At 42.3% G+C, this 17403-nt stretch overlaps 1 protein-coding gene across 2 annotated transcripts in view; it reads left to right on the forward strand.

The window, feature by feature from the left end:
• The window catches only part of Lpp (LIM domain containing preferred translocation partner in lipoma), a 441832-nt gene that overhangs the window by 18297 nt on the left and 406132 nt on the right, over window positions 1-17403 (forward strand). Inside the window, exon 1 of one of the 2 annotated variants that reach the window (XM_051150787.1) lies at window positions 986-1230. The exons of the other annotated variant lie outside the window; for it this stretch is intronic. Coding sequence (XP_051006744.1) covers window positions 1216-1230 — 15 coding nt within the window. The 5' untranslated portion in view covers window positions 986-1215. Of the gene's footprint in view, window positions 1-985; window positions 1231-17403 lie in introns of those variants that run through there. 2 annotated transcript variants of the gene reach the window in all.

Genomic DNA, 17403 nt, shown 5'->3' on the forward strand with positions numbered 1-17403 from the left:
TGTGTGTGTGTGTGTGTGTGTGTGTGTGTGTGTGTGTGTGTGCGCGCGCGCGCGCGCGCTGTGAACACATTGATTTGCTCTCTGTATCTGGGTCACGCTGTTCACAATAGCATGTGTGTAGTCAGCATGGTATGAATTGTGCCTGATGTGAATGGGAGGACATGAAGACACAGCACAGGAAACATGCTGTTAGTCTCTGTCACAGTCTCAACCATTAGGGCCGGGCTTGTCAAAGACTGCATTCTGTGGCCCCATCAGCACGCCCTTGGCTCGTTCAACTTTATATTTTGATGCTTATAATAATGTAAGATACATTATATCAACTGGAGCAAGGCAGTTTCACTATCCACCATGTTATTAATTCCAGATGGGAAAATTCATTAGGGCTCAAATTTTGTTTGAGGCCCAACTGTTTTTAAATTATTATTACAATTATTATCTATTTATTTTTTTTTTAACAACTGATGGGAAGAGAAATGTAACAGCTGTGTGATTAGCAGGCCATGAAATTAAAAATGTTTTGCATAGAATCAAGAATGTGTTTACTACAGAATTTCTCATCGGAGAATTAAGTGTCATTAAGATTGGCCACAAGATGTTCCCTCTCACCATTCGAGTTTGATCGCCACACCCACTTCTTTGCTGAGAGCCCTTTAGCCTCCTCCGCTGGGACTTGCTTGTGGACACTTCAGGAAGGCAGCATCAGCTGTAGTGATGGCCATAGACAAGGGAACAGCCATGGGGGTTGAGCTTGGCATGTAGCACGCCAGCAGTTCAGCTTCAGTGAAGAATGTGCAAGTTCTAGTTTGAAGATTAGCCACGTTAGCAAAGATCGCAGCCCAGTGGCAGCTTGTGTCCACAGAGGCCGACTAAGCTCCTAGGCAAGCTTGCTTATCTCTGTGTCCTTCACTTCTATAGCCCTTTACCTGTGGGTCATTTGCACATGTCCTCTTTCAGTCTAATTCTAGAAAATACTCCACCCTTCCATTGACTGTGATGTTGGCAACCATCTGTAGAAGCCAAACATGCTAGCAGAATGTCTTAACCCAGGGTTGAAGAGAATTTTATTTTCTTCTCCAACTGCATGAATTTCATGCATCTCACCCCTCATCACCTTCTTACTGAATTTAGGTAAAAACGGTGTCTCCTAAGGGTTGCTATGGGGAGTGACAGAGTGAATCCTGGAAAACATTCAGCTGTTTGACACTCGGCTTCATGGTTCACACACAGGTAATGTTAGCTACCTCTTCCTTTCCTTTCCTTTCTTTTCCTTCCTTTTCCCTTTCCCTTCCTTTCCAGCCTTCCCTTCCACCTTGCTCCCATCTTGTGCTGTTGGGGAGTAAAACCCATTGCACATGCATGTGCTGGACCACTGGACACCCATCCTGAGCCCCACCTCCAGCTATTCATACGTGAAATAGATTGTTCTGTATCTGAAGGCACTTCCTAAGGGTTGCATGGTGCATTGCTCAGCCTCCAACCCGGAACTCCTCCGCTCCTTTTGTCTTACTGCCTTTAACAGAGTCTCTCCTGTATGATGCTTACTGGCATTAGTCTTTACACAAATTTTCTTATTTTAAAAGAGACATTTTGATTACATTTAGCTGTGCGTGAGTGCTTTAGCATGGGCATGCATGTGTGTACACACACTACTGCATGCATGTGCAGGTCAGAGGACAACTTGTGGGAGTTGCCATGCAGGCCCTGGGGATTGGTGATCATTCATTCGGTTTTGTGGGAAGTGCTGCTACTCACTAAGCTACATTGCCAGCTCCAGCTCTACCTTCATACTTGCTAGATTAAACATACCTAGCCCCTTCCTTTAAAGGGTTGACATTTGGGGAAAATTAATGCAGGGAGCTTCTCTTGGAGACAGACACGAAAGCCATTTAGATACATTTTTATGGGATTTGTGGTTATCAGAGGACAAAACCAACAATTTTTGTTGGTATCTGAGACAAGTGCAGACAAATAGAGCTTTCTAGAAGGAAAAGCAGTTTGAAGTGTCACCAGCCCACTGGGCAGAATTTGATATGTTTCTCGGCTGTGAAGGGTGTGAGCTATGCCTGTTTGTTTTGTTTTGTTTGTTTTTCTATTTCCTCTCTGTTACCATGGTCAGCTTTCGCATGAGGGGGATGTGACTGGATGTCAGTGGGACAGAGGACAGAATATCAGGCAGAAGCAGTGTGAGCGGGGAAAAGCTCAGTCCTTCATCACCACGACCACATGGCAGTAGGATGGTTCAGGCCATGACAGTGTGACCTGGGAGATAGCTGTCACATTGCAGCTGTAGGCAGAAAGCAGAGAGCTATAGTGGCGACTTAGCACTTTCAAAGTCCTGCCCATAGTAGCCTATGCATACCAGCTCAGCTCATACCCTAATGGTTCCAGTCCCTCCCCCCAAAACTGCTCTCATATATGAGGATTAGGGGTTCAAACACATGATTGGCAGCTGGATGCTTCCTCCACGTCCCACGACTACAGTGAGCCAGGAAGGAGCCGCTGGCACAGCCTAGTGAATGTTCCCTAAAAGGGGCTGGCCTGTTTTCTGTGAGAGATGGGCTTGAATAGAAGGGACAAAGGCTGAAAATGGAAGTCTGTAGAAGGTGTGTGTGTGTGTGTGTGTGTGTGTGTGTGTGTGTGTGTGAGAGAGAGAGAGAGAGAGAGAGAGAGCACTCTTTATTAAATCAACTAATAAAGAGATGCTACGGAGTCCCAAGTCTTATTTATTTACTTTGTTTTTTGTTTTTTTTTTGTTTTTTTGGTTTTTTTTTTGTGAGTTTAAAGCATAATGTAAATATGTGATCAAAATTGAAATGTAAATTAAAACATCAAATTTCATTCCTTATGTCTTTAATATCTTGGGTGCCAACATTTATTTTCTTTGCCGTTAAAAAGTGAGCTGGGTGGAGTGTAGGCAAGAGAGTAGTTCCTGGAATGCCCTTGTGCTGGACAGCAGATCTGGATGCCAGAGTGCCAGAGTGCTACCAGCAGCCCTGCACTGGTGGCCAGTACTGGTTAGTGCTGTCCTTGATGCATTTCTCCTCTCTGCAGTGAAAGGAGGTTTTATATTTACTGTCACTTTTAGCAAGGGCCCTATGAAGCCCCAAAAAGTGCACGTACTGGCCAAACACTCTATGCTATAGCTGTGAAATCTCAAGGCTGCAGTTGTGGCCAACACCCCAGAACATGTACCAGCAAGTGTTGGAAGTAAGCAGGCAGCAGTTTCTCCGTGGGTGGAATGCAGACACAGGGAGCACTAACCCCTGAGTCGCTGCCTTGTTCTAAACATTGCTGGAATATATGTTCATTCTCTCTCTCCTTCCCCCTGCCCCCCCCCCCCAAAAGTTTTTCCTGCCTGATTCTTGTATAATTGGCATACAAGAAGTTTATATATTCAAGATGGGCAGTGTATTTTAATATACGGTACACTGTGAAATGGCGATGACAAGTGAGTGATGAGTTTATAGCCCCACATAGTTAGGTTTTTTTTTGAAAGTGGGGATAATAGCAGGTAAGGTGTCCCTTAGCAAATCCCATGTGTAGTGGCAGTATCAACTGCTGCCCTCTTGCTGGGCTCTGGACTGTAAGACGTCTCACCTTGACTCACTGAGCATTGTATCTTGTCCCCAATGGCTTCCTCCTCTTCCTCAGTCCCTGGTAACTTGTATTCCCTCTGTTTCCTTGGCTAATTATGTCAATACCCACATGTACCTAACATCATGCATTTACCATTCTTGGTCTTTTCTTGCTGTTCTCGGCTTATTTTAGTGGACATGATTTCTCCAGGTCTATATTGTCAGAAGTGGCAGAAACCAACTTTTAAAAATATATTATATTTATTTATTTATTTTTGATAGGAAATCAACCATGACTGCTTTCTATTTACTTGAAGGCTGAAATATTTTAATTGCGTGTGCATCCATATCCATCCATATAGCTATATCTATCCTGTATTTCGAAATCTCTCAGTGGACACTGGGTTGTTCTGTGTCTGTTCATCGTGAATACTACAGGGTGTCTTTGAGAACTTGTTTTTGCTATAAGAACAGGTGTGGTGCTGGGGATGGCAGATGCTCACCTGGGAGCCACTTCTCCTGGCCCTGTGTTTTGCAGGCTTTAGGGGAAGGGTGAAACACATGATGGAAGTGGTTTCCTCACTTTCTTTTATACATCTTTTCTTCTTCTGCACTCTGTCTGTGTGCTCTAATCTTTCTCTGGTTGCCTCAGCTCTTCTACATGTATTTGTGCTTAGGGACACTTCACTTTTGCAGACTGTCTTTCTAGGAAGGGCAAGCCACGCCTTCTTCATTTTCTCTCTGATGATGTTCTCCCTTTGAACTGACTGCAGTGATAGCAGGGTGGCATTCCTCAAAGTCATAGAGAAGTGTCATATGAGAATGTGTCCCGTGTGTGTGTGTGAGAACAGAGGTCCCAAGACAAATACTGACAAGTACTGCAGGGCCTTTCAGTTAGGTAGGCCTATATTAGTTCTGTTCCCTTGCCAACTCACTGCTTGATATTGTCATGTTGTCTTTCTGACATAAGGAAAATGGATTTATTTTTAGTAAACTGTATAGGGGAGAAGGGGAGAAGGAGGAGGGAGAGGGAAAAGAAAGAGGAGGAGGAAGAGGGGGAAGAGGAAGAGGAGGCAGAAAGAGTTTGGTCGGCATTACCTAGTATCACATAGTACGTCATTAGTCGTGAAGAACTAGTCTGTCTAGGTTGAAATTGCTTTTATATCCCAAGAAGTCCTTTTGAGTCACAAAAGTTGTAGCATATGTTGTCCATTTATTATTATGTGGCAGATTTATTATAGATAAAAATAGCATTAAATGTAACACTTGATAGTGAATATAATATAATAGTAAATATAATGATGGTAAAAATAGTTAAATGTATGAGTTCTCAATTATATGGTTTAGCTTGATTCTTGGGATAAGCATGCTGCCAACGTAAAGCTATATCCTTGTTATAGTCCCTTTGCATGTTTGACCAGTCTTTCCTAACTTATGCTGCAGAATTGCCAGCTACACAAAGTCTGTATCATTTCCAGAGCCCGTACTCCTTAGTCCATCCATTTTGAGGATCGTCCTTGCATTTTTAGCAAGTTCAAGCTTGAGGTTCTGACAAACGAACAGACAGACCTAACTTTCCTTCCTGCTATACTCAGTGTGGATTTTGCCAAATCAATGTTATATTGGAAAAGCTTTGTCCATAACATCCAAACTCTAGATATTCTTTGGCCAACCTGACTTCACTATTAAAATCCTTAAGGTTCACCCTGTGTTCTTGTAGTCTTGCATGAAATCATGAAGTCATATTAGCTAAACTGTAGACCCCTGTTTGCCTTCCCTCTCCACAGGGTATGAAATGTTAGGAGGAAGAGACTGTGTAGAGTCTGGGTAATATCAGGGAAAAGACAGCACTGCACTGTCTGGACCAGAATGTGACTTTGACCTTTAACCTGGATGGTTTTCAGCAAAACTCGGTTATTTATTGGTGCTAGCCTTCCTCCTAACAAAAACACTCCCAGAAAAGCCAAAACCAACCAAACAAAACACGCAAGCTTTGGAGATTTTTTATTGGCTGGCTTTTGTGTTCAGAGTCAGAGCTTGTGCAGAATTAGCGTTTTTATTTAACTATTTGGAAATAGTTGGTTTGACCATTGTGGCATTTTCTCTTTGCTTGTATGGAGTTTTAGCTGTTTAGCTAGGTGGAAAGATTGTTGGAGATCTCGCAAAACCCCATACATAGAGTTGAAGAAACTGAGGCTAGTTAATAACCTTCCCTCAGTCTGTCCTTGCTATGCAAGGCAAGTGTGGAAGCCCTTCCTTTGCACTTTCGTGCTGCTCACCTTTTATGCACCTTAAACCAAGACAGAACCAAAACTGAGTCAGCAACTGGTGCTTTGGTTAGGTGGTAGATACATAAATAAGGGGCAGAGAGAGAGGTAATAGCCTGTGTTTGGAAAGTCCAATAGCCGGAGAAGAGTCTCCATGGGATCTCTGCTGTTTCTGTTCTAAAAGGATTGCCCTGACATGAGGCTCCTGTTCGCTTGAGAAACAGAGCCATTTTAGAAGAAGTGGGTTATACCCTGTATTTTCTCTGTGTGTCTTCCTTTAGCGACTTGTCATTTTTAACTTGTGCCATAAGAATTTGATACTTGCTAAGTGGCGGGGTGCTGGCCCAGTGCTTGCTTATGTATCTCGTGGCTCCTCCTTCCCAGCACCAACTCCATTGTTTTTGTGGAAGGCTGGGGCCCAAGTCTCCATAGACAGACAAGGAGGGTAAGGTCTAGGAAAGATTTTGTTCTACTAAATTCAATCAAGTCAGAGCAAAACGAAAATATAGTCAGCACATGGCCTGGTTTTCTTACTACAGACTCAGGATTTGATGAGCAAGGGATCATGGTCAAGGTCTGCTGTTTAAAGTCTTCATTAATGGGGGCTGGAGAGATGGCTTAGAGGTTAAGAGCACTGACTGCTCTTCCAGAGGACCTGAGTTCAATTCCCAGCAACCACATGGTGCATAACCATCTATAGTGAGATCTGGTGCCCTCTTCTGGCCTGCAGGTGTACATGCAGATGGAGCACTCATACATTAAATAAATAAATCTTTAAAAAATTAAACAAGTTGGTTTGGAGTCTAGTCCAGCATAGCATGTCGTGAATGGGAGGGCACCGCTCTCAGTAAAGGGGCTGCACATCTCTGAAAAAAGCGGTGGGACATGACGAAGGCAAGAACAATCTCAGCCCTTCTTGGTCCAGGTTCTTTGTCTCGGCTCCAGCAGTTGTGACCCTGGTCTTAGTAGTCTCCTGGGTAGTTGTAGGGATTCCGTACGGCAATGGGTATGCCCTATACGCAAGGCACATTATTATCAGGAATAGCAAGCACACACTGCTGCTGGTTAGCACGTGATGTGATTCTGACAGCAGTTCTCATCAGCGAATGGGTCCAAAGCTTGTGAAACAGAGGCTGTCACCTCATCTGTGTCCCTGTGCCTGGCTTCCTGCATGTTTTTAGGCAGGGCCCTTCTCTTTCCAGGCTGAGCATTCCCTTGTAGATAAAACACTAGGCTCCTGTTGACTGTGAGGCTTCTTCTGTTCTGATCCTTGTGACTATTTCCAATGATGCCTTTGGGACTTACAGGCTTAGTCACTAGTTATTAAGCAGAGTTCGAGTTTAACCGCGCTGCCTGATCATCTCCTTTTCACAGATAAGGGCTTTCAGAAACTCAGAGGGCTCTCGCCAGCTCTCTAAGACTATACAACCAGCAAGTAGCCGCACCAGCATGCAAACCTGGCTCTTGATGGCCACTAGGTAGATGCCTATGATTTGCAGGTGATGCAGGTCGTGTGATGTCATTAGAGGCTGTCCACATCTAATCAGCAGCGTGATTGTCAGCCAGCTCTTTGGGTTTTCAGTTGGCCTTGTGCTCTAACTTTACGGTCAGCTTTCCAGCGTCTTGATTGCAGGGTCTCTGTCATGGAATGTGTACTCCCGGTGGCGGCTGCTAAGAGGTCACGTCCTGCTGGACGAACACAGTGTCCTTTGGATTCTTTAAACCCCTCAGGGAGACTGAGGTTGGCAGAGCTGAGTTTCATGCTGCCCTGTGCAGGGTGGGGAAGGGCACTGGAGGAGGCCGCTCTGGCATGAGCCTCAACTAGGCTCTCCCCAGGGGCAATGCAGTTTCAGGTTGTGGCCTGCATGTTTTCCGCATGGCATGTTAGGTGGACCCTGAGCTTTTTCTCAGTGTAACTCAACCAATGTCTTCTGGGTGCTTTCAGCCTTATTTTATTGTGTTTCCCCTAGGATCTAAGTTTGTTTTTTTTTTTTTTTTTTAAGGCACTGACCAGATAAAATGCAGGATTGTTGAAGAGAATTGCATCCAACAGAGAGTCATACCTGTAGACACCAGGAGAGAATTTGCTTTTGGACACCAGGAAGCTGGTGTAAATATTAGCTCAGAGCTTTGTTTCTCTGCATGGGGCCTATTTGAATTTACCTTTTAGCACCCTTTCTTATTGTTAACTCACTCAGTATCTTTGTTTTACCAAGAACACCTCAGAAATAGCCTTTAAATCCATTTAAATGGCCTGTGCCGGAATTATTAATCATCTATAAAATAATTTTTTGACATCTACGAGCTGAGTACTTAGTCTACCTTAAAGAAGGTTAATATGGGTTAGACCCAGTCCCTATGTGTTCAGAGACCAATGCTCTGAAGGGGTGTCATGGCCACCAGTACCCATGGCAAAGATGACAGGCAGATGAAAGCACTCTTATCACAGGCTGTGGTCTAGGCAGCAAAGCATTGGAGTCAGAGTTTCGTATCTCATTTAGGAGTTATGGTTGTCTTTCTCAGGCTTGCAAATGGTTCAGTAATCCTAAGTGCTGGAGTGGAATGACACCAAGCACTGCTGGGCCAGCAGGCATTGTTTGCTCTCACCTCATTTGAGGGAGGAGGGCATGTCCTCTCAGGGAAGGCAGGGAGTGGACCCCATGGTGCTTCTCAGGTTTAAAGAGGAAGAGCCTTTTGAATTTGTGAGCACTCCTTGGTATATCCTCTCTTAAACTATTCCCTTTAGTCTAGGTGAAGAGGTATCTGAATAACTTGGCATGCTCTGAGCGTTTTGATAGGAAAAGCAACATGGTCTTTCTATAATATAGAAGTGCAAATAATTTCTCATATTTATGAATGGCAAAAAAATAAAAACAGACTTGATTGTGGGCTAGGGGAATTCGCTGCCAGTAAACTGCCTGCTAATCACGAGGACCTGAGTGTGGATCCCTGGTACCCACATAAAAGCTGAGTGTGGTGCTGTGTGTATGTGACCCCAGCATGGGGGTTTGGAGACAGGCACATTCCCTGGATCCACTTGACACCAGCCTACCCAAGTCTGTGAGCTCCAGGTTCAGTAAAGACAAAGTCTCCCAAACTGAGGTGGGGAGAAACTGAGGAAGGTTCCTGGTGCTGACCTCTGATCGCCACAGGCACGTGAACAGACTCGCATGCATAGGACCATAGAAATAAATACATAAAATTATTTTCCACTCATTAATGTAGAAAGAGAGCACGATTTATACATACACTACACATACACAAACATACTTGTGAATAAAGCTTTTGTCAGCTTAGTCCCTTCCTGTCTCACCTACTGTATAAATAGTTGGGCTAGTAGCATATAACTTTGGTAGTCACTGTAACAAGTCCAGAAAAATGTCTTGTTTTTATTAAAGAGATATGTTAAAACTATTTGCCACGTTTCATATGTTCAAAACTCTTTGAATCAAATTCGTAAAAAGAGTACTCCTTATGATATATTTTTTTAATAATTAAAAAATTTTATTTATTTATTTATTTATTCTTGTTACATCTCAATGTTTATCCCATCCCTTGTATCCTCCCATCCCCCCCCCATTTTCCCATGATATTTTTACATAACAAGAAGTGATCAGCTTTTAAAAGAGAGAGGGGGAGGGGAGGGAGGGAGGGAGGGAAAGGGGGGAGAGAGAGAAGGAGGGAGGGAACACAGGCTGAATTCCTGTTCATCGAGGGGATGCCTTCTTATAAGAAATATTTTCAGACTACTCAATTTCTTTGGTGTGACTTCCTTTCTTATGTCCCACATAATTGGTTTTGGACTGTTGAAGTAGAGAGGAGGTAGGTAGGGCCAGGGCTCCTGCTATAGCTGTTATAGTTGTGCCTTATAAGTTGGCTAAAAATCATGGTCTTCATTTACTATGTATGATGAGGTTTTGTTTTCTTAATTTTCAGGTAAATGCTTAACTCTTATCAGAGGACTGGGCAGGACAATATGTAACTTGTTTTATTTCACTGAAAGCATACATAGGCTATTTGTGCAGCCAGACACAGAAATAACCACACGTAATTATTTGCTGGCTAGGATGGCACATGCTAACTAGGCGTATAAGCACTCTTTGTAGGGATGCTAGCAAATTGGGGAGAATCAGGGTAAATACCATGTGAAGTGCCTAGAGGGCTAAAGTTTCTTAGGTTGCTTTATTAATGTATAATTAGACTAACTGAAAGTAGTGATTTAACTCACTGGGTTTTTGTGTATTTCCAAAGTTGTACAATCATCAGCAGTATCACTTTCAGAAATGATTTATCACCTTAAATTAAATGCTATGCTCATAGCCTGTCGCTCATCTTCCCCAAACCTGCTATCACCCCCTACTACACCCTGCCAGTCTACACTCTGTGTTGTGATGTTTCTGTCTGGCTAAATACAACCAACCAGTTATGATTCTTTGTGGTTGGCTTTTTTTTTTTTTAAACATAATGTATTTTCTTTTAATTTTGTACGTGTGGGTATTCCGTTTGCATGTCTGTCTGTGCCCCTCGTGTGTGCCTGGTATTGGCAGAGGCCAGAAGAGGGTGTCAGATCTCCTGAACCAGGAGTTACAGACTGCTGCGAGCTGCCATGGTGGTGCTGGAAATGGAGCTCTGGCATTCTAGGAGAGCAGCAACTGCTTTTAACAGCTGAATCATCTCTCCAGCCCAATCATTTAGTGCATTTTCAGGCTCATCTATATTGTAGTATCATGAGATGGCTTTTTGAAAATAAAATTTATTACACTTTTTCTGTGTGTGTGTGTGTGTGTATGTGTGTGCGCGCGCGCATGCGTGCATGTATGTCTATGTAGCACATGCTTCCCAGTCCCCCTATAGCTGGACACTCTTTGACCCACCAGCAATTAAATAATGACACAAGGACTTATTAATATTTAAATGCTTAGGCCTGTAGCTCGGTAGAGTCTCAGCTAGTTCATCTAAATTAACCCAACTCTTCTAGTATGAGACCTGCCATGTGGTTAGTTCTTTGCCTCCCTGCATCTGTTCACACCCACTACCTATGTGTCCTGCTGGCACAGCTCCTGCCTTCTACCTGCCAGAGTCCCATTTTCTTTTCACCTTCCCTGTCTTGTCCAGCCACTGCCTCCAGCTCTTTGTTTTAGCCAATAGGCAAGTGAGGAGGATGAATGTTTACAAAATGTGAGGGCAGTGATGGGTCATAAGAAGAACAATGTCAAAATCTGCCTAGGAGTCAGCTCCCTGCTGGTGCTGCCATCAACATCTGAATATGCAGAGACCACCTTTCACACAGTGTACCCCGACAGTACCCATGGAACCCCAAGAAGGCATAGGACCTCCTAGATCTGGAGTTACAGAGTTGTGAGCCACCATGTGGATGCTGGGAACCAAACCTGGGTCTTTTGGAAGAGCAGCCAGTGTTCTTAACTGCTGAGCTGTTCCTCCTGTGAAGGATTTTGAGGGTGAGGAATAGAAGTTGTCGTAGTCAGCTTTATTATAATAAAGAATCTGAAACTGGCTAAATTTATAAAGAAAAGCAGTTTATTTAACTTGAGGTTTGAGGAGGCCAGGGCATGATATGTGGTGATGAATTCTTGCTGGCAGAGAATGTAGGCAGCAGGTGGCCTTGATGGGACACACCAGTGCGCTTCTCTTTTCCTCTTCCCTCAGAACACCAGGGATTCAATCGTGAGTCTTGCTCTACTGACCCCCTCTAATTCCAGCCACTTTTTAATGTTCTTAACCTCAGCACACTCTTTGTGATAAATTCCTGTAGTTCTGCTCATTTACAGTAGTGATAAAATATAAGCACAGAGTACCTTGGAGTTGACTCAGATCATATCCAAACCATGGCAGTTTCACCTCAAAATGGCGCACTAGAACAAGCTCTGGGAATGAGCTTCAGGAGAAGCTGTGGGTTGTGCTGGAATGGTTGAAGTAGAATCATGGGCTTACAGTGTAGAGCCCATGCATGGGCCATGCTATGACAGATGAACTTGGCAGTATACGAGAGGCAGATCCTAGAGGTTACAAAGAGTTTTTAACATTCTGAGGCACAGTTGGATGAGAGAGGTGAGTGATGTGACTTTGTGGGTGTAATTCCATCCACCCAGGTAGCTATAAAATCAGCCTCTCTTTACTCTGATGTCTTCCTGTCTGTATCGCACAGATATGGAGAGGTACGAGTCTTTTCTTGAACTCCTTACCTACCTGTGGTGGATCCGTCCTAGCCTTGAGTGTTGCTCTTATATTCTTAGAATATGGGACTTACTTGGATAATTGAGTAAGCATGGGAAGAGGTGTGGGAGGAAGGCAGAGTTTAATCATATACTCCCCAGAGCAGAGCTGTTATGGGTCAGGGTGAACTCTTCCTACACGACCCATAGCCCACAGGCTGGTATACACACAATGGCCATGCAGTGGAAGGCTTGCTACGCATTTCTACATATCAACAGAAATTACTAAGGTGCATATCTCCTAGAGGAGACAGCCATTTTAATGTGGAGATTCAAATGCCAGCTTGGATGAGTGTTCCATCACCACGGACAGGAAGTATATATGAGTCAAAACCTAAGTGGAGACTGGTACAAAGTTGCCAGTGTGCTCCTTGCTTATGGTGTATTTAATCCAAAATGCTGTCTGCCTGCTGAGCTCATGCTTTTGTGTTTCCAATTTTTTCTTCCAGTCGCCTGGCTATTATTTTTATCATGGTTTGAAGAATATTGTAGGAGAATATAAGATTAATTCTATTTTAATGCAGTGAGGAAAATCAAAATTTTAAAAAACTTATGAGAAATGGATGTTTTGAATTTAAACATTGGAGAAGCAATAGGAATTAGGAACTTGTGAGGCCATAGGACTTGTGTCACCAGTGGCTGGAGAGGGTGACTTGGACTCTTAGTGTGCTTTTTTTTTTTTTCTTTTCTTTTTCATTACGCACCTACATGCACACAAACATGCCCAGGGAGGCCTCACCAACCATTTCTTACCATCTTTCATCTGATGATTTCTTTTCCTTGTTCCATCCTAAATATTACCTCCACTGGGACCTAATTACAGCTGTTCAGAGTGTACAGAACATTGGAATGCTTGCGGATTCCCAGTGTCATCTTTAGCTCTCACAAAGTATTAGGCGCTAATTATAGACATCCATTGTATCTACAGGTATAGAAATTCTTCTGAGCTTGTTGTCAAATTGCAGTGGGGAGAAGTCAAGGAACTCCTCATTCACGTTTGTGTTTCATGTAAAATTTTTCCCCAAGGGTGATAATAGTGCAGAAATTGACTTCAGGTTCTGAAGTAAACACCCAGGGCCTGACCTCACCTTTACTTTTCCATGAGCGTTTCAGTTAGCACCAACATTTTAGAAAAGTGTTGTTTCTTAGAATAAAAAAGACAAGCTTTTGTAGAAAACCTGTTCTTCCAGGCCGGCTGTGTTGTTGAATAGCCACATTTGAAGAGAAGTTCAGTTCACACTCCTGCTCATCGTAGCATTTTCTGGGATTTTAAAAGCAATTGCTGTCATTGGCATGTAACTGAACACTGCTATTTTCAATTACGTATGTACAGGATATGAAAACATCACACTCAGCTGAATCCTCTTATTGTAGAGAAACAAGGAAACAAAATCCGATGTAGGAAAAAAAAATGCTATGCCTTTAACCTGGTGATGTGGATTTTGTCTTATTTCTGTTCTGAGGGTCTCAGGAGAGACCCTTTCTGTCAGCTAACTCATTTTCACACTTTCCATTAACACTGAAATTGCACTTTTTTGGGGGGGATAGGCTTTCTTTTGGTAGTCTAGGCTGTCCTGTAACTTATTATATAATACAGGGTGGCCTTTCATTCAGAACAGTCTACTTGTTTCAACCTCCAGAGTCCTGAGTGTACAGGACAAGCCACCATGCCGTCCTTGAGTTTATGCGGTTTTGATCTAGTATGTACCTATGAATTGGTGCCTTCTATATTTTATAAATTATAAATTAGTTTATGTTATACAGTATATCATTTATTAGCTATATGCCAATTAATACATATATTAATCATATGGTATATTGAATATATAACTATATATATGTCACTTAATAGAATAAAGGTCAGCATTGTATCTCATTCAGACTTGGAGACTATGGATGATACTGATTGTCCTTAAATCCACTCCTGTGTTCATACAACCTATCCCTTTTGTCACTGCCTTTCTGGGGTCTTATTGGTAGCCTAAATTATGCAGTACTATATATCTCAACTCGGTGCATTGAAGATCTCACCTATTGCACTTTATTGAATAATTATAATTTTAATATCTGATTAATATTTCATCGAGTGGTTTTATATGTCTTAGTTAAGCATTTTATTGATTCTAACATTTTGCTTGGATCCACACGTTGTGCATACATACAGCTTAGTTCTCAAATCTCAGATTTGAGGTCTGGAGGTTGAGATGTCAGGCGCTAACATTTTATATTTTATTCATATCTATTGATGATGTTTTTCTCTGTATGTTATTTCTGTGACTTCCACAGGAATGTGTGAGTCTCAGTGTATTCTCACATGAAATACATCGTTTTTGTATGGAGTTTTCTGTTTATTGTAAGGTTAAATATGTCTCCACACTTATGCTTATTCTAAATTCCATATCTCATTGGAAACTGAATAGTTTATAATGTTAAGATTCCATTCATAGCAAAGCAAAAAGTAACCTTTTTTTAAATAAGCATTGTGAGTTCCTTTAAAAAGAAGTTCTAGAACTCTTTGTTCATTCAAAATGCCCTTTGAATACATTGAGAAGAATGCTTTATTTTGAAATGAAATGCAGAGATTGGCGTGTGGTCATTTACCCCTGCAGTTCCTTTAATCTCAGCACATTTTCAAGTTAAGTGTTCTTGAATTTCTTTTTTAAAATTTGTCTTAATTTTTTAATGTACTGAGAATTTCATACATAAATACTATATTTACATCACTTTCACTTATCCTTCGCCGCTCCTCCCTAATTTCCACACTTCCTCTTTAATCCATGACCTCATCTCCTTCAATTATGGTTGTTTATATAAACACATGTGTATGTGTGATCAGTCTTCAAGGCTGGTTCCTTGAAGTATGTGATGTCTTCAGCAACAGGTTTTTACCTTCCAGTGCTAAGAGGCAACCAAGGGCAGTGGTAATAACTTCACATGTACACACACACACACACACGGACACACACACGGACACACAGTGTGTGCATGTATATATGCATACACATTATATGTTTTTCATCCTGAGTTATTAATGTTGCTCATATGTGTAGCTTTGGGAGTGACGACTTGCGACTAACCAACAAGGAGTTCATCTCTGGGGAAGATGGATTCCTTGGTTGCCTCTAGCTCTTCCTGTAGGAGTAGAACTTGGTGAGATTTCTCCCATTTCTCTTGGCAAGCTAGCAGATGTTGTCCCTATGCTGGCCTTACTTAGGCAGCCATATTATTTGAGACTTCATGATTGCAGTGTCATGCATATACAAGACCATCTTGAAGTGGATGGTCTGCTCTTCTGGGTCTTAGACTTTTTCTGCCCGCTTTTGTGCAATGTTCTCAGAGCCATAGGTATAAGAGTTGCATTTTAGATGTATCAGTTGGGGCTTGGCATTTCATGGCCCATTTTACTCTGGGTTTTGACCAGCTGTGAGTTTCTATAATTTTATCCATCTGCTGTAAAAAAAAAAAAAAGTGTTTTTTGATTAGGGATGGGAGCTACATTTGTCTGATGGTACAGGGATAGCTAATTGGAATGCAGTTAGAAATTATAACAGCTTTGGAAAGTGGCAGTAGTAAGTTCTTCTCAGGGGACCATGACTTCACAAGCTGTAGGTAGTTGACTAGCTTTATAGTACCAGGTAGAGTTCTCTTCTGTTGAGCTGGCCATTGAGCTTCCATTGAGTTCAGTGGATGTTGAGTGTCCGCAGTGTGTTAGTGCCACTGTTGGACCCTTGGGGATACAATGGGCGGGGCATGGTTGCGGTTCCTGGACTTCACAGCTTGCAGGCTATTGGTTGTCTTATTCCTTGGCTACTCTTCAAGGAGGATCTTCCAGGTGGATTCCTCCAGGTTCTGCATCCAATGCGTGTCGTGTCTTCACAAAGACAGCCTTACCTTTAAGCTCTGTGAGGCAATCCAGGGCAATGACACTAGCCTATAATTTTAGGGAGAATCTCTTGACCAAGAGCCTGAAAGGTGGTTTCTTATGTTTGTCACAGGGGTTTTGTTTTTGTTAGATAGTATTTGGGGTCCTGGAGGGCATTATCACCCCAAGACGTATAACTACGTTTAATTTAAACCCCTTCTATATATATTATAATTATAATATACCATCATATATTTATATATAATGTAACCATGGTTCCCTTTTCCTTACCTGTTTTCTGCAGTTACTCCAGGTTGCATACTCATAATGATTTAGAGCTGGGATCCACAAAGAGGAGAGAATATGCAGTGTTTTGTCTTCCTGGGCCTGGGTGACCTCACTCATTATAATATTCTGGAATTCCAGCCATTTCATGATTAATTTATTGTGGGCCCAGATGGAGTCACAGCAGAATTCTACCAGCCTTTCATTCCTTCACTGAAGCCAGCAATACACACTCAGACCCAAACCAGGTAAAGACCCATCAGATCAGCATCAACCAAAAGAACATTACAGGCCAAATACCCCCGATGAACATAGTTGCAAACATTCTGAGTAAAACATTTGCAAACTGAATAAGCCTTGTATAATAAAGACCCCATATGATATCATATTATGTGTTAGAGATCCCCAAAATTCTACTAGCCAACTTCTAGAAATGATCAGCACCTTTAGCAAAGAGGCAGGGTACAAAATCAACTTAGAAAATGTTTTATGTACCAACGACAAACACAGGGAGAAAGAGTTCAGGCAAACACTCCCATTCACCATAGCTTCAAAAAATTATCTATGAGTAAGCTTCACCATGGGGTGGAAATCTGCAGTGGATACTTTAAATCCCTGACTAAGATACTAAATGCAGGAAAGACCTCCCATGTTCATGGGTTACTAGAATCAGTATGACCATTCTACCAACAGCCCCTCTCATGTCCCCCTCAAATTGACTGCTTCTTCTTGATTATTATTGATACATCCATGTATAAAATGCATAGCTATGTGTATATAGCCTCTTGCATCCATTGAATGTGGCTAAACAAGACCTGAGTAATGCTACTAGGAAACATGCTAATGTGGAAAGGGGAAATCCCACCCCTCCCACCCCTAGACGAATACGATGGCTGAGAGGTGGGAGAAGTACCATGTTCCAGGGGGAGTCCCCCAGTTGGTTACCTAATACAAAGTGGTCAATCTGAAAACTCATGCATGCAAGACTTCTTTAAAAATAAAAATAATCATTAAAAATTTTTTTTGTGTGTTTCCTTGTCTGTATGTGCATAATTTCATGTGTGCTCAGGTAATCTGTAGAGTCCCGAGGAGATAATAGATCCCTTGGAGGAAAGTTAGGGGTCGCTGTAAGCCACCTGACATGGGAGCTGTGATCCGAACTCAGCTCTTTCCAGCAG

The sequence above is a fragment of the Acomys russatus genome, chromosome 8 (assembly GCF_903995435.1).
Source record: "Acomys russatus chromosome 8, mAcoRus1.1, whole genome shotgun sequence".
Classification (NCBI taxonomy): Eukaryota; Metazoa; Chordata; class Mammalia; order Rodentia; family Muridae; genus Acomys; species Acomys russatus.